This window comes from Tachyglossus aculeatus, chromosome 17, assembly GCF_015852505.1.
Source record: "Tachyglossus aculeatus isolate mTacAcu1 chromosome 17, mTacAcu1.pri, whole genome shotgun sequence".
NCBI lineage: Eukaryota > Metazoa > Chordata > Mammalia > Monotremata > Tachyglossidae > Tachyglossus > Tachyglossus aculeatus.
The window spans coordinates 44,985,241-45,009,759 of NC_052082.1; the positions used below are offsets into that span (position 1 = coordinate 44,985,241).

General features: G+C 41.1%; 1 protein-coding gene across 1 annotated transcript in view; it reads right to left on the reverse strand.

The window, feature by feature from the left end:
- The window catches only part of BRIP1 (BRCA1 interacting protein C-terminal helicase 1), a 120,375-nt gene extending 96,937 nt beyond the window's left edge, over nt 1-23,438 (reverse strand). Inside the window, exons 1-5 of the mRNA XM_038759599.1 lie at nt 23,330-23,438; nt 20,330-20,441; nt 18,714-18,890; nt 18,351-18,481; nt 16,528-16,647 (exon numbers count right to left, since the gene is read on the reverse strand). Coding sequence (XP_038615527.1) covers nt 16,528-16,647; nt 18,351-18,481; nt 18,714-18,890; nt 20,330-20,441; nt 23,330-23,422 — 633 coding nt within the window. The 5' untranslated portion in view covers nt 23,423-23,438. The remainder of the gene's footprint in view (nt 1-16,527; nt 16,648-18,350; nt 18,482-18,713; nt 18,891-20,329; nt 20,442-23,329) is intronic.
- Between the last annotated feature and the right edge of the window lie 1,081 nt (nt 23,439-24,519).

The window sequence follows — 24,519 nt, forward strand, 5'->3', positions numbered from 1 at the left end:
TAGATTCATTTTAACAAATTAAAGGAATCATTTTCAGCCGAGTTACATTTGAAAAACTATTTTTTTAATTTGGTCCTTGTTATCTTTAGCTGTATTTTCCTTTTTATTCTCTCTCCACTGCTGCTGAAGTAACAGACACCTCTGTAGGATTTAACATTGTTTTTGTTATTAAGTTATAAAAAAAAAACTGAGGGCGGCTTCATTTTCCTGGTTTGATACACTTTCATTTATTATTAGAAAGTAACAAGCCTTCTTGGCCACAGCAAAAGCGTTTGTTGGCATACATTTAAAGCTCCACATCTCTTGATTTTCACTGCCTTCCAGTTGGCCAAAAGTATCACAGCAGACTAGACTCTTTTCCAATTTAGGGTTCTTTATTATTATTAAAAAATAACAAAACTGGAAACATTAACCAGTTTGAGAATCAATGTAATGTTTTTGCTCTTTTTCAATAACAACAATCAAAAAGCAATTAACGAGTCAGGCCCCTAATCTGTAATGGTGCCAATTTTAGGCAGAAAACGTTTGAGCATGCTCGGTGGCCGACTGAAATTTTTGTGGAACTATAGTGTAAATCTGAAATTTTAGAAAAAAGGATAGAGAAGTATGCCTACTCCAAACCTTTATTCTTTCTTTGCAAGAGCAGTGGCACAAACGCATTGGGAAAGGGTTGTCTCGCCTCTATACCTGCCACATCCTTACTAAGGCTTTTTAGATGAAGGGCAATTCTCACCCTAATGCCAGTAAGAAAAGCCATTTGCCCTTTAGCCAAGGTGGGGCTGAGGTAACAAGGAAAATGGCAGTAACACAGTTTTAAAATGACACACAAGTATATTGTCATTTTTCTCCTCCTAACATAACTTTTGTCTTCTCATATACTTAACTGCATTGGAACTGATTATTGAAGAAGCAGCATGGCCTACTGGATAGCGCACGGGCCTGGGAGTTGGAAGGACTTGCTTTCTAATACCAGCTCTGCCACTTGCCTGCTTTGTGACCTTGGGCAAGTCACTTCACTTTTCTGGCCTTCAGTTACCTCATCTGTAAAATGGGGATTAAGACAGTGAGTCCCACGTGGGGCATGAACTGTCCAAACTGATTAGCTTCTATCTCCCCCAGTGCTTAGTATAGTGCCTGGCATATAGAAAGTGCTTAACAAACACCATAAAAAAAAATTAAAAACTAATATGAACCTTTATGAGGTCTGTGGAAAGCTACCGTAGCACCTAGAATGGTGAAGATATTCACTTTTAAAGGAAAGGTTAGTCATCCCAAGATTTATTCCAAGATTCTTTATTGTTGAAATCTGGATACTTTTTGAAGGCAAGGGTTTCTGCTATCACCTTTTAGTTGGTCCAATCCTAATAGTACATCTTCCCCCAGTCATTCATTCAAGAGGACACATGTTGGAGGAATCAATTCCACAAACAAAATAGTCATAATCCCAATTTCCTTGGCAAAACGGAGAGAATGAAACGTCCAAGGAAGTTCCGAGCTATAAAAGGTTGAGATAACTACTGTGTTCATTCATTCATTCAATTGTATTTATTGAGCGCTTACTGTGTGCAGAGCACTGTACTAAGCACTTGGGAAGTACAAGTCGGCAACATATAGAGACGGTCCTTACCCAACAGTGGGCTCACAGTCTAGAAGGTGTTCTTTCCACCATTGCAGCCAGTTGTTGGCCTTTCAATTCTGTAGAGAATCCGAAAATGAGGAAGAATAATTGGAGCTATTAAATGAGATCTAATCTAACAGATCCCTACTAAACCACACTAGCCATCTTTTTCCAGTCCTATCACAATGACTTTACAAGTTAACATTATTCTTTGTCCTTTCTTCTACCTGACTCACACCCAAGGGAGTCTGAATTTATGCCTCTGTCAACCAGGGTACCACGGTACTTCTCTCTTTCATCTACTCAATTCAGCAACTGCACTCCTAATTCTTAATAATTTGTTCATTAAAAATGATTGTTCACACATTCACTTCCATCTACAGGTACACTATTAATAGCTGATATTTCACTTTACTAGGAATTCAGTTAGATACACCAGAACACTCCCTTTTTCGCCCGGTCTGATATGTCCTAGCTGGTACTGGGACATAATGAAATCCCTGTTCTCGGGCCATGGACATCAATCGTGGTGATTTAACAGGTCCTATTTTGGAAGAGTGAAGAAAGGGCGGTCTCACCTTGGATTTTCCAAGGGAGTGAGCAGTATAACACAGCAGGGGCAATATGGTGGTTGTTTCAAAACTCCAGAGCAGGTTATAAAAATAGTCTACCATCATCCATTCATCTAGCGTGCCTTCCTCCCACCAGGGTGAGATGATATTATGATGAGCATAGCCTGGTTTGGAACCAAAATATTACAATTGTTTTTCATCTTGTCTTTTTTTTTATAATGGTATTTGTTAAGCACTTACTATATGCCAAGCACTGGAGTAGCTACAAAATAATTGGTTTGGGCACAGTCCCTGTCCTACATAGGGCTCACAGTCTTAATCCCCATTTTACAGATAAGGAAACTGAGGCCTAGAAGTAAAGTGACTTGCCCAAGGTAACACAGCAGACAAGTGGCAGAACCAGGATTAGAACCCAGCTCCTTCTGGCTCCTGAGCCCGTACTCTATCCATTAGGCAACACTGCTTCTTCTTTCTTGCCACTTGATGTTGAATATGGCCAGTGAGTGATATTGATGAAACTCATGGAGTTGGATGTGTCATTTGTTGAAGGTTCAGGACCAACAACCATAGAGAAAGTTAGATAATTCTACAGTGCTGTAAATTTTCAGTTTTGGCTGGGTCTGATGCCCCCTTGGCCATACCCTCTGGCAGCCTCTTATAGGATACGCTGCCTTCTTGATATGATTTCCTACTTCCTTGTCTAAGCTCTAATTATACGGCAGTATGCCAACTAGAAACAGAATTCTGAAACAAGGGTGTTTTAGGGATTTGCTAAATTAATCACTATGCTTTTAAAACACAAAATGCTTTATGAACTCAGCTGTAAGTCTGCCTGCTCTATTAATAAGCCAGGCTGCCAATTTAGATGTGGGAAATAGGGGAAGTTACAAAGAGGACAATGGGGTGAATGAATGCCTGAAGACATTTTAAACATTCTCTTTTCAAAAGCTTTATATGACCATATAAAATCGGTTTCACTTTCTATTATTCAATTTCTTCCATAATTCTCCTCCCAAGTTTTTCTTAATGGCTGAGTGACAATACACAAAATGCTACCACTATTTTCCTCAAAAAGTATTGTAATTATTCACTTATAAACTGAACACTTATTGATCCCCTCACCAAGCTGCAAATACATACAGTATTTTAAGTAGTTAAAATCTGTTCCTATTCATAAAATAATGAAAACGTAGGCTTTTGTTTTCAAACATGGTGACAGTAGAAATGAGACCACAATAAAAAGAAAATTTTGAATGAAAAAAAAAATAAGGTCTTGAAAATATGCTCTGTAGATTTAAAGCAAATCTACAAGCTAAGGAATATTAATATTCATTTCACTGGAAAAAGATTCTCATGTTTCCCTGAACCACACAGAATGTTTCAATTACTGCAGGTACAGTTGAAGTGGCATCTCAACTAAAAGAGCCAGATGAGGTTAAACGAGCTTTCTGAAGTGTTTATTACTAATGTTTCTTTAGTTTTTCTGAACGTGAATGACTTCAAGGAAACTGAGTTAATCAATCCACAGTATTTACTGAATACTTATTGGGTGCAGAGCACTATACTATGCACTTGGGAATGTGTAACACAACTGAATTGGAGATAGTTTCCTTGCCCACAAGGAACTTACTACAGTGTAGAGGGGGAGACAGACATTAAAACAAATAAATTAAAGATACGTACATAAAGTGCTATGGGGTTGAGGATGGGTGAATAGCAAGTGCTTAAATGGCCCAGATCCAGGTGAATATGTGATGCAGAAAGAAAAGGGAGTAGGGGAAATGAGGACTTATTCTGGGAAGGCCTCTTGGGGGTTACGAGATTTTTAATATGGCTTCGAAGGTAAGAAGCGTGGTGGTTGGTGGTCTCTCATATATGGAGATGGAGGGAGGATGTGGAGGAGGAGGATGTGGGCCTGGGATCAGTGGTGAGAAAGATGAGATTGAGGAACATTGAGAAAGTTGGTGTTAGAGGAGTGAAGTGAGCATGCTGGATTTAGTAGGAAATTAGCAAGGTATGGTAGATGGGAGTGAGCTGATTGAGCCAACAGTAAGTGGTTTCTGTTTGATGAGGAGGTTGGTTGGTAACCACTGGAGACTCTTGAGAAGTGGGAAGCTATGGATTAAACTTTTTTTTTTTAAATAAGCCAGGCAAAAGAGTGAAGTATGGACTGGAGTGAGGAGAGACGGGAGGCAGGGAGGTCAGTGAGGATGGGAGGCAGATGTAATACTCAAGGCGGGATGGGGCGAGTCCTTGGATCAATAGTTTAGATGAAGAGGAAAGGGAGGATTTTAGCAGTATTGTAAAGGTAAAACAAAGATCTGGTGATAAACGAAACATGTAATAATAATGATAATGATGGTATTTGTTAAGCACTTACTATGTGCCAAGCACCATTCTAAGCGCTGGGGTAGATACAAGGTAATCAGGTTGTCCCCATGGGGCTCACAGACTTAATCACTACGAGATTACTCATATTCATCAGATGAGGAACTGAAGCACAGAGAAGGTAAGCTTATAGGCAGGGAACATGTCTACCAACTTTTATTGAACTCTTCAAAGTGCTAGTACAGTGCTCTGTACACAGTAAGTGTTCAATAAATACCAGTGATTGATATATGGGTGAGAGAGATAGACTGTGAGCCCATTGTTGGGTAGGGACTGTCTCTATATATTGCCAACTTGTACTTCTCAAGCGCTTAGTACAGTGCTCTGCACACAGGAAGCGCTCAATAAATACTATTGAATGAATGAATGAGTCAAGGATAATGCCAAGGACACAAGTTTATGAGACAGGGAGGATAGTAATGGGAAAGACAGGGAGAGGACAGGGTTTGGATGGGAAGAGTTCTATTTTGAACACGCTAAGTTTAAGGTGATGGTTTGGATATCTAAGAAGAGATGTCCTGAAGGCAGGAGAAACTGTGAGACTTCAGAGACGGGGAGAGAACAGTGCTGGAAGATTTGGGAATCATACCCGTGTAGATGGTATTTGAAGCCATGGGAGTGGTGAGGTCTCCAGGGGAGTGAGTGTAGATGAATAATAGAAAGGGGCCCAGAACTGAACCTTGAGTGACTCCCACATTAGACAGTGGGAGGCAGAGGAAGAGCCCATGAATGAGACTGAAAATAGAGAGCTAGGAGGAGAACCAGGAGAGGACACTGTCAGGGAAGCCAAGGTCAGACAGTGTTTCAAGGAGAAGGGGGGTAGTCCACAGTGTCAAAGGCAGCTGAGTGATAGAGGAGGATCAGATGAAGTAAAAGCCATTGGATTTAGCCAGAAAAAGGCCATTAGTGACCTTTAGAGAGGCCAGCTTCCATGGAGTGGAGGGAAGCCATATATAGAGAGGGTCAAGGAGAGTATTGGATGAGAGGAAGTGGAGGCAGCAGGTGTGGACAACTCACTCAAGGAGTTCAGCAAGGAAAAGAAGGAGGGAGATGGGGCAATAACTGGAGGGAGCTGTGGGGTCAAGTGAAGGGTTTTTTTTAGGATAGGGTATACATGAGCATGTTTGAAAGCAGTGGGGAAGAAGCTGATTATTTATTTGATTACTACTTTAATATTTCTTGTAAAATGAAAAGTATTCATTACAGAACTAGGCAGTATTCATGCTCATTTGTTATTCACTTGCCTCAATGCTTCCATGCCAATGAAATACTCTGAGTGAACACCTTTCCCAAAAACTAAGACATATAAGCGCTTTCCTTGAAGACTGACAAAACTGAAATGTGAAAACACTGCTTACTATGTAACACAACAGGACAAAAAAAACCCAAGCATTTGGGAAGAACACAAATCTCTTGTCTTGGGAAGTGAGCAGATTTTGCTCTGTACTGTGTCATCTTTGATTCTTTCTAAAGAACAGCCTTTTTTGAGACTAGTAAACGCCGAGAGTGTTTCAAAACACCTGGGCACTGAGAATAGCTTGAAAGTATCAAAGCTAAACAACTGTCTGCAAGCTACTAAGAAACTTGAAATTAAGATCTTCTTCTTCTTCTAGACTATTAAGACACTTCAAAAATGATGGGGGAAGTAAAAGGAGGGAGACGTCCTCTTGCGCAAAGTTAGTAATTCCAAGAATAAAGAAATGCTTGTGTAAATTTTTGAAATACACTTCTCAAAATATTAACTGGCCTAGGGGATAGACCACGGGCCTGGAAGTCAGAAGGACCTGAGTTCTAATCCCAGCACTGCCACTTGTCTGTTGTGTGACTTTAGGCAAGTCACGTCACTTCTCTGTGCCTGTTACTTCATCTTTAAAATGGGGATTGATTGTGAGCCCCATGTGGGACAAGGACAGTGTCCAACTTAATTAGCTTGAATTTACCCCAGGGCTCAGTACAGTGTCTAGCTCAGAGTAAGCACTTAACGAATACCATAGAAAACCCTCAAAAATCAAGAATGAACAAACTACACTTTATGACATGATCTGTCTTTCATTCATTCAATTCAATCATATTTATTGAGCGCTTACTGTGTGCAGAGCACTGTACTAAGCGCTTGGAAAGTACAATTCGGCAACAGATACAGTCCCTACCCAACAACGGGTTCGCAGTCTAGAAATAGTTGTGAAAAATCAACCCCACTTAGCAATTGTGGAGTTGATTATAAGAATGTTATTTTTGAAAACCTATCCATAGTTCATTCTTAAAAACCCTGTCTATCTGACCCATTTTGCTTGTGCCCTCCCCCTTATCTGGAATATCCTCCCCAACCAGCTTGACATAATGTCCCTCTTCTCCAAAGTTCTCCTGAAAAGTTCCCCCTCCCAGAAGCATTCCCCAATTAATCCATCCACCTTTCCAGTCATGCCTTCTTCTCAGCCACTTTATCATTTATTCCTTTTTCCATTTGAATACTCATTATTGCTTTAACTACTCAAGTTCATTATTTATAGCTACTCTCTTAGGTATAATACAAAGGCGGGGGATGCTTCAGCGTGGCTTAATGGAAAGAGCACGGGCTTGGGAGTTAGAAAATGTGGGTTCAAATCCCAGATCTGCCACTTGTCTGCTGTGTGACCTTGGGCAAGCTGCCTAACTTCTCTGTGCCTTAGTTACCTTATCTGTAAAATGGGGATTAAGACTGTGAGTCCCATGTGGACAACCTGATTACCTTGTATCTACCCCAGGGTTTAGAACAGTGCTTAGCACATAGTAAGCACTTAAACACCATAATTATTATTATTATCATTATTATTATTACTACAAGCTGGCTGGGGCCTAGTCGGGTGAGTTTTGAAGAAGTTCCAATTTGGGGTCGTCTTAGCCCACCCCGTAAGAGCTCTTGGGGCTGGCCAGGGAAGACGCCGTAAGTCCGGCTCAAAAATCAGTGGAGATCAATCAATCAATTGTATTTATTGAGCGCTTACTGTGTGCAGAGCACTGTACTAAGCGCTTGAGAAGTACAAGTTGGCAACATATAGAGACGGTCCCTACCCAACAGTGGGCTCACAGTCTAGTTGGAAACAAAAGGTTTTTACCACACAGTTGGAGACTCACTGGGTCTAGAGTCCCCTTCACTCCCATGGAGTTGACTCCAGGTATAAGTTGACCTATTGATTAGATTCTGGGAAAAAATAACTCAGGATTTAGCAAAGTGTTCAAGAACAAAGTGTCATATAATCTCTCTTGCCTGAAGTGCTGTAGGATGGAATTGTAATCCAGATTAGAAAAAGCAAAATTTGACCACAGGCTCTGAAGAGGAAAAAAAAGTTTGCTGAATTATTTTTACTTCAGAATTCAGTCCCTTGACTTTAGCAAATACATAAGAACCACGTTGACAAAAAGGAATTGACTTCTTCCAATAAATATCTGCTAAAAATACTCTGAAGGGGAGATTATTTCAGCCTTCATAACTACTTTCACCAGCACCATATTATTTAGCTTCTCATCTTATTTTTCAAGGCAACAACCTCATTTCACAGTTTTAGCTCTGTTGATACTTTCTCAATTATTCTATGTCAACACAATTCAACCTTCTGAGTTTTCTTCTACTTCCTTATAAAATGGAACAAAAATATGCTAAGGAGGTGATTGTTAACTGGATTACATTCAATGTTGGTTCTTTCAATGCCACCAAATCTGATCCTCCTTTAAATTCAGGATTCTTAAGACTAAAAACACAGGGCTGAAACTCTCAAAAGGAGGTCAAAGTACCTTTTGCTTTTTAAATAGATGAAAGAGGCGAACCTTTTCTGAACTACACAAGCTATGCTGGAGCTTTCTACTGAATAGAGAAATGCTTTACAAGACTTTTCATGCCACGTAAGATGGAAAACCAAATATATTCTCTAAAACCTAATATTCTTCATTTTTATTTTACCCATTACTGTGTGACTGCCTGGCTTTCAACCATTCCTTCACAACTGGTCTAAATATCCATTTGTATCCCATAAACTCTCTCAGAATAGTTCAGCCAGTACACAGTTTTGTAAACCTGATGCAACACTAGCTTTAAAATTCATCTACCAACAAAACAACGAGAGCAACTTGTCTTCCTATATAAGCCTAAATTCCACAATGGATTCACAAGATATTCCTACACAAGTTGTGTAGACACTTGGGTCTTACACAAGCACAAGAATACACTTCTTGCACATGAAATTAATTTTTTGGACAACACAGCTTGAGTAAGTTTTTCATTAAATGGGAAAAATGAGCACGGCCACCATGCTGGATTTTAAATTACCTTAGGGGTGGCAGGGGCAGGAGCAAAAGAAGGGCAAGTTCCATTCATTTTCAACTCACTTGTTTAACAGTAGTGTTATTCTTCTTACTAAGGACCTTTGGGTGAGAGGAATAAGCAACATAAAACAGTTTACATAAGCAGATCCTACTTAAAAACATCTGAATTTAAAGACAAAAGGTACCAAGTGGTGTGATTTTGACCAAGCAACACTATTTGAGAGCAAGCTATGATAAGCACAAAAAGCACCCCCTTTTACTGAAATGAGAAAACTAAAAATGACTATAAAATACTGCATAATGGAGACTCTCACCTTGTGATCTTCTAGTTTATCGTTTTCACTAGAAATTCTAGAATTCAAGTGTGATTTGTTAACCTCTTAGGAAGTTTTTTTTTAAGGAAAGATTGAAAAACTCAGAATACAACAAAAAGCTTTAAATCCTTTTCAAAGACAAAAAAATAAGGAAGATCTTTACCGAACATCAACAGCACACTCTGCTGGCCTCTACAATATCAAGAAAATAAAAGGGGAATAGGCATTTAAAATCTCCCCAGGGAGGGGATGATGGGCAGGAAGGGAAAATAAATCAATAGTAAAACCTAACCATTGACCTGAACAACAACAAAAAGTGCATATGCTACATTATTAAATTCAAACATACCATACTCATTCACTCATTCATTCAATCGAAATTACCGAGTGCGTACTGTTGTGCAAACTACTGAACTAAGCGCTTAGAAGAGTACAATACCATATCTGACTACCAAAATATAACCAATAAATAAAAGCAGCGTGACCTCGGGGAAAAACCACAGACTTGAGATTCAAAGCAATTGGGTTCTACTCCCAGCTCTCCCACTTGCCACTGTTGTGTGACTTGTGCCAGTCACTTAACTTCCCTGTACCTCAGTTTCCTCATCTGTAAAATGAGGATTAAATTCCTGTTCTTACTTCTTAGACTGTAAGTCCCATATGGGACAGGAATGGTGCCTGGCCAGACTGTCTTGTAACTATCCTTGGGTTTATTACAATGTTTGGCAGACAGTAAGTGCTTAACAAATACCTCATTTATAATTACCGTTAATGAAACACCTTGGAAAGTGTTTTGGCCTCTCAAATACTGTATACAAATGAAAAGACATGATGTAAATAGGAAATCCCCATTAAGAATGTACCCTTATAAAGTCTAAGAGAAATATATACAGGTGTACCTCATGATATACTCCTCAAAAGTGTGGCTGAATCAGGAACAGCTGTATTGAGGGGCATGATTCCCATAAACAAATGCAATTGTTTGGGTTCTCTTTCAGTACCACCCTGGCATGAAAAGTGGGCCCTAAAAGAATTTCTCTACGTCCCTTCTCTTTCTTTGTTCCCAGAGGTTTTCCTGTTCCTTTATTTCCTGAACTCACCCCTTCTCACCACCTTCCCAACACTCCACAATTTTCAGGGGTGGGGGTCACCCCAAACTTTCCCCACCCCTGCTGCCAGGAAGGAGAAGAGAAAGGGGGGAGGTAAGCAATGCCTGTGGCAGACCGCACCAGCTTTGCTCCTATCCCACCCCGACCTATCCCCATCTCCTGTCCCACAGCTGGGCCTGGGAATGAGAGACAGGACTTCGAACGGGAACAGGGAAATGGTTCCGGGCCGAACGGGATTGTGGCGAGAGAGGAAAGCCACAATACCTGCCAAGGGGCTACCTGAAAGTATGCTCAGTCTGGCTGCGCTTCTGAAGGCTTCTGACGGCTTCTTTTAGACTGTGAGCCCACTGTTGGGTAGGGACTGTCTCTATATGTTGCCAATTTGTACTTCCCAAGCGCTTAGTACAGTGCTCTGCACATAGTAAGCGCTCAATATAAATACGATTGATGATGATGAAGGCTCAACCCAACAAAGGGCCTCTGTGGCAATGGCTGGGCTAGCTGAGGAGCACTGCGGGCAGACTGGAAAGCAGTAGAGTTCAACCTGGTTTGCTTGTATCCACCCCAGTGCTTAATTCAGTGCCTGGCATATAGTAAGGGATTAACAAATACCATTAAAAAAAAAGGGCACAGGATGAGGGAACAACCACTGATCTCCACGAGAAGCAGCGTGGCTCAGTGGAAAGAACACGGGCTTTGGAGTCAGAGGTCATGGGGTCAAATCCCAACTCCGCCAATTAGCTGTGTGACTTTGGGCAAGTCACTTAACTTCTCTGTGCCTCAGTTACCTCCTCTGGAAAATGGGGATTAAGACTGTGAGCCCCCCGTGGGACAATCTGATCACCTTGTAACCTCCCCAGCGCTTAGAACAGTGCTTTGCACATAGTAAGCACTTAATAAATGCCATCATCATCATCATCACTGCAGCCAGAGGCAGAGCAGAATAGGGGTGGGGCAGTAAGCTCATTGTGGACAGGAAATGTCTATTTGTTATATTGTACTCTCCCAAGTGCTTAGTACAGTGCTTTGCACATAGTAAGCACTCAATAAATACAACTGATTGAATGAATGAATGTCAGTAAGGGCAAGGGCTTCTTGTCTGACCTGGCTGCCACCTTTTCCGCCCTGCATATCTTCCTCCCGCTTTTGTTTCCCAGCCAAAGAAGCCCTGATGCTTTTGGTGTCTCTACTGGGAAGACACACCTCATTCATTTATTCCATTCAGTAGTATTTATTGAGCGCTTACTGCATACAGAGCACTGTACTAAGCACTCAGGAGAATACAACAATAAACAGGCAAATTCCCTGCCCACATTGAGCTTACAGTCTTGAGTGTGTGTCGGGGGGGTGGGGGGGAGGATACAGACATCAATACAAAAAAATAAATTACAGATACATAAATGCTGCGGGGTTGGGAAGGGGGAAGAACAAAGGGAGCAAGTCAGGGCGATGCAGAAGGGAGTGGGAGAAGAGGAAAGGAGGGGTTTAGTCTGGGAAGGCCTCTTGGAGGAGGGGTTTAGTCTAGGAAGGCCTCTTGGAGGAGATACACCCTCACTAAGGCTTTGAAGGGGTGGAGTGTAATTGTCTGCCTCCTCTTCCTCAGCTCACTGGGGAAAAGGCTGGGCATGAGGCAGATTAAGTGGGCATCTGAGACAGAACACGACCAGAGTGACGAGTTAACTCCACACCCCTTCATCTGTCACACTTGAGGAAACCACCCATCACCTGTCCCCTTTAGTTATGCCTATATTAGGGACGGGTCTGTGAAAGAATAGCAGAAGAACTGAACACTTTAATATTATTCTAGATTTCTGCTAGTACCAACTGCATTTGGGATTTCTTCCTGCTCCTACTGTATGTATATGGTCACTCATTCACTTGTATTTATTGAGCACCTATTGTGTGCAAAGCACTGTAATAATAATAATAATAATAATAATGGCATTTATTAAGCGCTTACTATGTGCAAAGCACTGTTCTAAGCGCTGGGGAGGTTACAAGGTGATCAGGTCGTCCCACGGGGGGAGCTCACAGTCTTAATCCCCATTTTCCAGATGAGGGAACTGAGGCCCAGAGAAGTGAAGTGACTTGCCCAAAGTCACAGCTGACAATTGGCGGAGCCGGCATTTGAACCCAGGACCTCTGACTCCAAAGCCCAGGCTCTTTCCACTGAGCCACGCTGCTTAAGCGCTATGTGCAAAGCACTGTTCTAAGCGCTAAAATGGTATTTGTTTAAGCGCTTACGAAGTGCCAAACGCTGTTCTAAGCGCTGGGGTAGATTCAGGGTCATGGGGTTGTCCCAAGTGGGGCTCACAGACTTCATCACAGACACAAGAGCAGCAGACAGGGTTTGCAGATTGGGGTTCTTCACACAAGAGGATCCCCCCCGCCAATGTCCACTGTACTAAGCGCTTGGGAGAATATAACAGGAACATTCCTGCCCACAATGATCTCACAGTCAGTCTACCCATCTGTAACTGTGAGATTCTCATGGGTAGACACTGCTTCTTTGACAAACTTTAGGTTCTTCTTTATGAAGACATAAAGAAGGCTCATTAAGTCCTCTTAAGAAAAGTAATAGTAAAGGTAACACACTTGTACTACTTTAAAAGATCTACAATTTAGTCTGCAAAAAGTTTCTTCCCACTAACCCCATCCACTTTGTTCTCAGTGGAAACTATTATGTTGGCGAATACATCATAAAAAATCCAACATGGTTGAAGATGATCCCTGCACCTCAAAAGAACACTGAAGAATGAGCTGGAGACGCAAAATGCTTTTTTTCCACAGGCTTTGCCTGGAGATACAAATCCGAATTTGATAAAAAAGATACTACTGAACAATAAATATCACATTAATGTTCAAGGGAGAATGCAAAAAACACAATGCTTCACAATGACCTCAATCACTCACTCACTCAATGATCTCAAAATGAAAATAAGAAAATAGGAATTTTCTGATAACCTCAAAAAATGAAGGAAAACACCACTATACCACTGCAAAAATAGAGGACGAAATCCAACGGAAACCAAAATAAGCAACTCCAGAGGGAGTTATGCAGCCAGGCAACAAATTCTTCTGGGTTCCAGAAAAACCCTGAATTCAATAAATTTCCTCTATCAATTCCCTGGTGTCCATGATGACTTCTTTCATCCAACATGGCGATCAGTTAATTTCCAAAAGTGGAAGGATTTTTTTTTAAGCTTAAACTCTCTGGAGGAATATAATTTTAATTATTCTGAATAATATAAACTTGACTAAAGAGCTGCAGTTTTACCCCATCTTAAAAATTGCATCTGAATGGCTTCAAATCTTTTTTCTTTCAAGTCTTCCCTAAAAATGCAATATCTGAGTGAGATTTTATTCTCTACACAGACTTCTCTTGTGACTGCCATTTCACTTCATTCCAAGTAAATTTTTGCGATGATTGATTATATTTTGGTTTTAACTATTTCCTTCTTCAGACCCTCACCCTTTAACAATAGGCCTGCCTGCTTACAGTTGACTAAAACCAGGCGTATTTTGCGGGGGAGGGAAGAAGGGGAGATTGGTTGGTTGTTTTAAAACAGCCCAGATTTCCATAAGCCTTCATATCACATGACATTTCTTCAGCAATTCATAGCAAAGGGCAGCGAGTGGGAAATGCACTAGAGTTTTTTCAAGAAACCCAAGTTGAACCCTGGTCTGCTTGCCACCTTATTAATCCAATAAATTTGCTGGTGGTGTGTTAATTAACATGGCATATATCATTCATGGCCTTATACAAATAGAAAGTTTGGTGTCGCACTGAAAGTTTATCATTGGGCTTACTGGATTTAGTTGAGGGATTTGGGTTGTTCAATAAATCTCGAAGATTGAGAGAAACGGTCAAACACCCATGTTTTCATTGTTATGACATGCAATAAGTCACTTGGCTGTGAAAAATACCAATTTCTCATCTAAGAAATGGTGGCACTTAGTATTTAATACCAAAGAGTAAACATGACACACTTTGCCCATTCATTTATTTTTAAAAGTTGATTTAAACATTTTATGAAAAAGATTCATTGGAGTTTGACACATTCTCATTTAGTCATAATCACTTGGCAGATATTTAGGGCTGCAGTAATAAGAAATTTCAGTTACTAGAACATATCGCCTTACCATGAACCCATAAATATACAAGGTTCTCAGGACAATGCTTGACTTCAAGAACAATATTATCCTAACAGTCTCTACTACCTCCTCCTAAGAAAGACCATAAATAGAAAATAACCCACCCGTTTTTTCCCCCACTCTACCCTTCCTTCACCTCGGAAGGATTCGTTCTGTGCCCAGGTCAAGTGATTCCCTGATTTAAAGAAAGAATCCTTTTCTTCCCATCTCAACTAAAAAAAAAATGTAGAGTTCCAATATGACGAAAATCATCACAGTCAAGGAGACTAATGAGAACATTTCTCCTCATCACAGGACATCTATCCTGTCCTTTTCCTAGGGAAAAACATGACACGAGGATTACCTCTAACCAGGCAAAGGAAAGATCCAACTTCGACTGGGCTCTCACCCACAGAAAGAGAAAAATCAGGTCACCCACAGAAAGAGAAAAATCAGGAAGTAGTGTTGTCGCAACACAAGTAACATGGGAGGGAAGGGAACAACACTAGAAAGTGTTTCCCTCAAAATTTTTTTTGTGGTTCTTGCTAAGCGTTCCTCCTTCACTTCCCCACAGCACCTGTATATATGTATATATGCTTGTACATATTTATTACTCTATTTATTTATTTATTTTACTTGTACATATCTATTCTATTTATTTTATTTTGTTAGTATGTTTGGTTTTGTTCTCTGTCTCCCCCTTTTAGACTGTGAGCCCACTGTTGGGTAGGGACTGTCTCTATATGTGGCCAACTTGTACTTCCCAAGCGCTTAGTACAGTGCTCTGCACACGGTAAGTGCTCAATAAATACGATTGATGATGATGATGATGAAGCGTTTACTAAGGGCCGAGCCCTGCACTAAGTGCTTGGGGTGGATATAAGATATACAGGTTAGACACAGTCCCTGTCCCACTTGGGGCAAACAGTCAAAAAAACAGGGAGGTAAGTTGACTCCCCATTTTGCAGATGAGAGAACTGAGGCACAGAGAAGTGAAGTGACTTACCCAAGGTCACACAGCAGACAAGCGGCAGAGCCTGGATTAGAACCCGGTCCCTCTGACTCTCCAGGCCCGTGCTCTTTCCGTTACATCATGCTGCTTCTTTACTTCTTTGCCCCCAACTCCCTTAAAAGCCTGGACACTGCCCCACCACAAAGGGAGTGGAGCAGTTTGGCTAACAAAATATTCTTTCCATCTACCCCGCAGGAAAAAGACATTTTTAGTGTACTCAACTGGGCTGGCTAGAGGTTGTTAATTATCTATTACAAACAGAAGCTCTGTGAGAGGTCTTGCACCATATCTACCTTCTGCACAATTGAGTGCAGGTGTTTAAAGCCATTAACAGCAGGTGAACAATTACTCAGGTGCCCCAGTTTATCATATTAGGATGGTTTTAAAAGTTCATTTGCAGGGGAAGTTTAAAATAGCCATTCTGAGCGTCCTCCTGAGACTTTTAAAAAATGAACAGACAGGTGCGCTCCTGGCTAGAGGCAAGGAAACAGGTTACCTCCAGAAGTGCCCTGCAACCTAAAGAATCTATGATAGCTTTTCCACGAATTTTCCACAAATCTATGGGAAAAATGTTGAACCCCTTCATAAACGTGCACAATGTGCTAGAACAATAACTATCGACAGGAAACCTACAGAAGAAATACTAAAAAATTTAGTTAAGTATTAGAAATGGCACCGAACTGGAAAAGCTTCACATTTGCCTAGAAACTGAGTTGAAAATATCATTCACACAAAGCGGCATTTAAATGAAAATACTATCAAACACATTGCCTGCTTAAAAGTATACGTACGAAAAAGATGCATTTTAAATAGTGTATGCATGAGTTTTTAGCCATCTCAACTGAAAAAAAAAATGTAAAGATCCAATATGACGAAAATCATCACAGTCAAGGAGACTAATGAGAACATTTCTCCTCATCACAGGCTCTTCATAACAAAATGTCTTGCATTTTCTTCTAAATGATAGTAAAATACGGTTTCTCAGGGTTCTTTAAGGATACAGCATGACTAAGGAAAGTTTGTATTTAACAGACCTGGGAATGTCCAGACTGTCTATTTTTGTATTAAACACAATACTTACTACTTTTGGAGAGAAAAGGCTTTTTTTTTCTGATGGCGAGTTGGGCTTCATGTTCTTCTCTTGGTGAACTTCGGTGACAAAACATTGAACTCCCTTGGCCAAACAATGGCGTTTTCTGACCTGCAAAAATGCACCCAGGACAGAAGCCAAAATACATTGAAGATGCTTGAGTAGTTCTTTCTCCCAGAACCTAATCCTGCATTTCAGTTGTACTACCAATACTTGCTGCTCTTAGATTGTGAACATCTCGCCCTCACCCAAGGGATAGGGACCATGTCTAATTCCCACTTGTGCAGTCTCTCTCAGAGCTTAGCATAGTGTTCTGCACACAGTGTATAATAAATGATTTTATTACTACAGCTACATTCAGCACATGATGGGCTGTAGTGTTGATGGTCAGTAGGAATCAACTTTTTTGATACCTTAAAGAGCCCCTCTAAATTACCCAACTATGAATTAAGAGAATCAAAGGTAATACAATTTGAGTTTCCTACACTGATATTTTTTTAACACCTCAAAATGGGTGCTTCTGGTTTTATTTAAATAAAGATTATTTCATATTGACTGGGTCTCTAAGGGAGAACTAGGGCACGTTCTTTAAATCCCTGAAAAATATAATGCAACATCTTCTTCAATCCAATTTGCAAATATCAATGGCCTCATTTCCTACCTGTAATTATATTTATTTTTTTTAATGGCACTTCTTAAGCGCTATGTGCCAGGCATTGTACTAAGCTCTGGGGTGGATACAATCTAATCAGGTTGGACACAGTCCATGTCCCACGTGGAGCTCCCAGTCTTAGCCCTCATTTTCCAGATGAGGTAACTGAGGCACAAAGAAGCGAGGTGACTTGCCCAAGGTCACACAGCAGACAAGTGGCGGAGCCAGGATTAGAACCCAGGTCCTTCTGACTCCCAGTTCTGTGCTCAATCCACTAGGCCACGCTACCTCTTCCTGTTTACTGCCTACTAAGACAAAATGTTGGAACCAAAGCGAATAGAGGGAAAAGGGAACAGGTTTTGTAAAGAGCTCCATTCCTGCATCACCTAATTCTGGCTAATCTTCTTGTAGTTTATTTTCACATTATTTCTCTGAATTTTACATCTGTAACCAAAAGGTGAAAATAAAGCTTTATATATTCATTTCATATAAAATGTCCGAGTTCCCAAATACATCATATTGTCATGGGAAAACTCCTGACGACTATCATCACGAAATGGAAGCAGGGCCTGCTTGAGTTGTGAGAAAACTTGGTGCATGAGCCATTATTCTTCTAATCAGCATTCTGGATTATTTATTTTTACGAGGCACAAACTAACCATCATACATGGCATTACACTGAAAATACTAATCTCAATATATGCCAAATTTTCAAGTCAGTATCCTGACAAGGAAATTAGACCAATTCCATTTCTAATCAAAATTCAGCAACGAGGGAATTTCACGGACTATCAAAGTATGTCAGCAATTTGAATTTTTCACACAGACGTTATCCTTTCTTCTTCAAATTTCATTGCTCTGACCATTTGAATGACAGTGTTAGTGAGGAGGCTTGAGGGCCATAAAATGCTTAAATTCCTTATTTATACATATGCAACTAGTAATCTGTCTTTATGACATGTTATTGTGAATGATCTGTGGCAACAATAGACTCCTTTGTAAAAGGTAACAATATAAATGAGGTTTTAAAAAATAATACTCTAATTTATGGCGGTGGCATGACCCGACTAATCTCTCCGTCCTACACTGAAATGTTGATTGATACTTGACAGCGAGGTTCAACTCTATCTGGATTATTTCACTGCCCATAAACTCGGCTCACCTGCTGCTCGGTTTCTAAGGGACGAATCCTTTTCCTCTCTGTCTGAAAATCATCGTTCTCGTCTTTAATTGAAGACGCTTGCTTCTTTGCAGATAGTTTGGCAGCCAATGTGATTTTCCTGGGGCCATTTTCTGTACCGGACAGACACAAACAAAACTAGCCGTAGCGGTCTAATATTTGTGAACATTAAGGCAGCTCCCAACGGGATCGTGCTGGGTCAGGGCTGGCTTGCTATGCTCTATCATGACTGTACCTCTAGCGAAAGGCAGCCGTAAAATGGGGGAGGTACATCAATCAGCCCCAACCCATGACTGCAGTGGTCTCCATTACCGACTGATGGTCCAGTCAAAAGATACCAGTTACCTGGGAGAGGTGAGGAGGTTTCCTTTTTCAGAGTAGCTGGCTTAGTAGAATCGATGAAAGAGCATGAGGCACCTTGATTTACGCTTGTATCCGGAGTAATATTCCCTGAGTGGCAGGCACAGCTGCATGGCAATGGTGATTTGGGTTTCTTTCCAACGCCTTCATTCACTGGCTTCTCTAAAAAAAAAAAAAAAAAAAAAAAAAAAAAAAATGAAGAATATACCCCTACAAATGTCAGTCAAAAAACCTAGCTATTTATGACTCCAACAATAAAAAGAAAGGTTGAAATAAAACTGCCAGAGTCAGCTTCTAATTATTAAGACCATAATACTAAAATAATATTTCAGGCTTATCATGAGTTTAAACAATGCAACAGCACTATCACTGCTAAGCAGTACTTAAAAATCAGACAAAAAGCCATCTATTGAGGAACTAATTCAAGGAGTGGCTGCAGACATACTTCCTGTTTGGAAAGTAGAATCAGATCAATGAGTTCTTCAGCTCACTCTACTGATTTTACTTTCCATATCATTTGCCTCTACATATTAGGTTCTAAGTAGTTTTCTTGCCCTTTTCACTCTCCTGAGACTTTGCTCATCAAGGATTCCAATGTCTTTCGGACTAAATTTAATTGTCTTTTCTCTAATTTAACCTGCTCTGGTCTGCTGGCACTTGTGACTTGGTTGACCATTCTCTCATTCGAGAAATTCTGCCTGGCTCTGGTTTTCAGTCTTCCTTTAACCACTCTACCTTTGCTGTCTCTCCATCCTCTTCTCACTCTGCAGGTGAAAATGTCTCACAAGGCTCAGTTCTAAGCCTCTATATTTCTCATTTTGTACCCGTTCTCTCAGGGAACTTTTCTACTCACACGGTTTCAACCACCTTCAAACAAAGCCAGTTCTACTATATCGCTATAGTTACATTCCTCCAGAACCTCATGTTTGGGGAACACTAAATACAGAAACCCCATGGATTCAATACATTAGAGGGTAGATGTGTGACATTTTCAAAAAATAAATTCCTGTATTATTGTTGGGAATGTGTTCTTTTATAACTGGGGAAACAACAAGGCCTAGTGGGAAGAGCACAAGCCTGGAACTCAGAGGATCTGGGTTTTAAATACGGCTCCATCACTTGCATGCTGTGTTACCTTGGGCAAATCACTTAATTTCTCTGTGCCTCCATTTCCTCAGCTGTGAAATGGGGATCCAATACCTGTTCTCCCCCCACCTTTGATTGTGAGCCCCCTGAGGAACAGGGAGTGTGATCGACATGATGATCTTGTATCTATCCCAGCACTTAGTACAGTGCACATACTAAGCACCTAAACAACACAATTATTATTATTATTATTGTTGTGTTATTTTACTGCATTAAGAAGAGCACAGTAAAGCTGCAAAAATACAAAGTATGGTTTGGTAGATTAAGGCCGGTACAGTTCCTTTAGCCTTAGTATGGTTCGGTAAGGCTGAGGGAGAAAGCTGGGAGGTGCTTTGGTGGCATGCCACAACCAACTCCACACACACACACACACACACACAATCATTTCTTCCAAGGCCACATATCTGCCAACAAAACCCCAGGCCATCTTAGTTTGATACCAGCTAGGTACTCACCACTCAGAGACTGCTGCCACGCCAATGCAGAACAAAGTAAGGCTAAGCTTTTTCCACTTCCTGTGGGGCTCTCCAATAAACAGTGTTGTCTACCATTTAATCCTCTAACAATCTATTGTATAAAAATGACAGAAACAAAAATCAGGAAATGTCAGCGACATGCTTTTGTTGACAGGTGGCGGAAAACAATGCACTTTGTTCAAGCAGATTTCAACAAGCCCTCACAGACGTAGCATTTATAGAGACCAACTTCACAAATTCAAAAAGTGCCACGTCAATACTTGAAGAACACTGTATTATCAACTCTGTGTTTCTCCACTAGAAATGGAAATGGAACAGTAGGTAAGAAACATGTTTCTCCCTGGAAATGGAATTTCTCCAAATATTGGGAGGAATAAATTCATGACTTGCTGTTCTTCCCACTTTTAGAGAACTGAAGTCTGTATTGTTTGGCTCATAGGAAAGGAAAGAAGGCATGGATAGTTAAGGTGTAGCACACGGTTATTGTGGTGGCTTCTCACTTTATCTCTCCCTCAGGATGGTAATTAGTTTAGATGTAAGGTGACAATATGATTTTTGCTGAAAACTTAAGCAACAGGACACTATTCTAAACTTGTGGGCAGGGAACAAATGTGTCTGCTATATTGTTGTATTGTACTCTCCCAAGTGCTTAGTACAGTGCTCTGCATACAATAAGTGCTCAATAAATATGACTGAATGATCACTACTTTTTGGGGGGCAGGGGTTTAATGTGGTATTTGTTAAGTGCTTACTATGTGCCAGGCACCGTACTAAGCGCTAGGGTATATACAAGCTAATCAAGTTGGACACAGTCCATGTCCCTCATAGGGCTCCCAGTCTTAATGAGGCAGAGAGAAATTAAGTAGCCTGCCCAAGGTCACACACAGCTGAGATTAAAACCTAGGTCCTTCTGACATTCTGGTCCGTGCTCTATCCAACGGGCCATGTGGCTTCTCAACTCTCTTGTACTGTACTCTCCCAAGCACTCAGTACAGTGCTCTGCACACAGTAAGCGCTCAATAAATATCATTGATTGATTGATTATATTCCTCTCCTTTCCCTCTCAACCTTGATGTGAATAAGAACAGAATATGGATTTAGTTTCCCAAACATCTGAACCAAAAACCCCAGAATTCTCTGAACCTTAAACTGAGCATGTACTGTACCAGATATTCTCCAGACGTTAAAAATCAAATATCTAAAATGAGCAAGAGCAGTTGAGGGAAGGGTACAAAGGGAGGCTGACAAATTTAGCTAGGCCATCCCCACTTCCAAAACATCTGAATATTTTTATAAAATGATCTGGTGTAGCCTACAAGACTCCAGACAGTTTGTGATAAACGAGATGGTATGGTGAGCGTAGGGGACTATGCAGCTTCCCGGGACAAGGAGTGAATTTGAGAGAGACCCTAGTGATGCCTGCTTTGGGCTTAAAGGCACCTTTGGCAAACTTGAATTACAATTAGAACCTTGTACCTTGTGTTGCAGATGACAAAGTACATTACTTTGCAGGAAACTGACACTGGTTTATAAACCGTTTTCCAAAAGATGGAATCACCCAACAAAAACGATGGACAAAGCTTGGTCCTGAGACTTAGGAGGAGGCAAGGTGATAGAGTGCCTTTAATTCACCTCGTTACTCTCCTACTGCAAACCAGCCTGCACACTTAATCTTGCTAATGTTTTCTCACTGTACCTTGATCCCGGCTATCTTGCCGCTGACCTCTTGCTCGCATCCTGCCTCTGGCCTGGAATGCCCTCCCTTTCCATATCTAACAGACAATTACTCTCCCCACCTTCAGAGCCTTATTGAAGGCACATCTCCAAGAGGCCTTCCCTGACTAAGCCCTCATTTCCCCTTTTCCCACTCCCTTCTGTGTCAAGCAATCAATCATATTAACTGAGTGCTTACTCTGTGCAGAGCACTGTACTGAGAGCTTAATAGGGTATAATACAATAGAATTAGCAGACATGTTCCCTGCCCATAACAAGCTTACAGTCTAGAGGGGGAGACGGATATTAAAATGAATAATTTAGAAGAGATAATTTAAGGATATGAAGAAAATGTTGTGGGGTGGAGGGTGGGGCAAATATTAAATGTCCAGAATCACAGATTGAAGTGCATAGATGACGCAGAAGGGAGCGAGAACTGGGAAAAAGAGGGCTTCGTTAGGGAAGGCCTCGTGGAGAATAATGCTTAGGACAGTGGAGAGTCATGGCTTGGTGTACATGGAGGGGGAGGGAGTTCCAAGCTAGGGGGAAGAGATGGGAAATTATAAATTAACAATAACACTACTATTAGTGATCATTAAAAAGATGTATTAAGCTCTTGCTATGTGCCAGGCCCTGGGGAAGCTTCGAGATCATCAAATTGCTCACCAAGAGGGAGACAGAACAGTCATTTTATCTCCATTTTACTGATGAAGAAACAGGCAGAGAGAAGTTAAGTGATTTGTCTAAAGTTACACAGCAGGCAAAGTGCTAAGATCAGACTAGAATCCGGGTATCCTGATCACTGTCCCATGCTCAAATCCACTAGACCATATCCCTTCCCACTTCTCCCGTTCACCTTGTAGATACAGACCTGGTTTACTTGCAGAATGGTCAGAACACATAGTTTAACAACCATAACACAGAGAAGCAGTGTGACCTAGTGGAAAGAGGACAGTCCTGGGAGTCGGAGGACCTGGGTTCTAATCCCGGTTCTGCTACTTATCTGCTGAGTGACCTTGGGCAAGTTACTTCACTTCTTTGTGCCTCAGTTCCCTCATTTGTAAAATACGGATTAAGAGTGTGTGCCTCACGTGGGACAGGGACTATGTCCAACCTGATTATCTTGTATTTACCCCAGCACTTAGCCCAGTGCCTGGCAGATAGTATGAACTTAACAAATATAAAACAAAACAAAAAAATCATGATGAGGATTCAGGATTTATTCACTTTAGTCATGAATAGACTGATATTCTTTAAACTACTTACTGAATTCATCATGGCCAGCTGTGATGGGTAGGCCTTACAGGGGAAATGAATCTTCACCCCACCAATTGTGTATTCAGACAGTGTTGAAGACATTTTGCTTTGTGGTTTACCTCAGACTTGGGTCTGCAGCATAAAATGAAAGGGAACACATCACCATTAAAATAATATATGTCTCTATTATTACTATAAATATGTATATATAAAACTCTTGAAGGGCAGGAGAGCAAAAAGGATACAGAAGAAACCAGTTGGGATTTGTGACCAAAAGCTTGCTAGTTCAGTCCTGACACTAACTGCTAAAATCAATCCACTGTATTGATTTCAGTGCAAACTGTGTGCAGAGCACTGTCCTAAGCGCATGAAGCAGCGTGGCTTAATGGAAAGAGCCCGGGCTTTGGAGTCAGAGGTCATGGGTTCGAATCCCTGCTCCCCCACGTCTGCTGTGTGACCTTGGGCAAGTCACTTAACTTCTCTGAGCCTCAGTTACCTCCTCTGTAAAATGGGGATTAAGAATGTGAGCCCCACGTGGGACAAACTGATCACCTTGTATCCCCCAGCGCTTAGAACAGTGCTTTGCACATAGTAAGCGCTTAACAAATGCCATTATTATTATTATTATTATTATTATGAAAGTATTCAATATAACAGAATTGGTAGGCAGGTTCCCTGCCCACAAGTACGGACTGGAAATGTACACAGCCTGAGCCTCACAGACATTTCCAATGCAAAGCCCACCTGGCTCTTGATGCATCATCATCATCATCATCATCAATCATATTTATTGAGTGCTTACTGTGTGCAGAGCACTGGACTAAGCGCTTGGGAAGTCCAAGTTGGCAACATATAGAGACAGTCCCTACCCAACATTGGGCTCACAGTCTAAAAGGGGGAGACAGAGAACAAAACCAAACATACTAACAAAATAAAATGAATACAATAGCTATGTACAAGTAAAATAAATAGAGTAATAAATATGTACAAACATATATACAGGTGCTGTGGGGAAGGGAAGGAGGTAAGATGGGGGGATGGAGAGGGGGACGAGGGGGAGAGGAAGGAAGGGGCTCAGTCTGGGATTCCCCATCTCCCACCCACCTCTCCTCATTCCCCTGTAAAGGGGACACTGACCTTTCTCCAGGGGTGACCGGGGCTGGAAGCAAGAAGGAGTTGCCCTCTGAATTTCCCAGAGA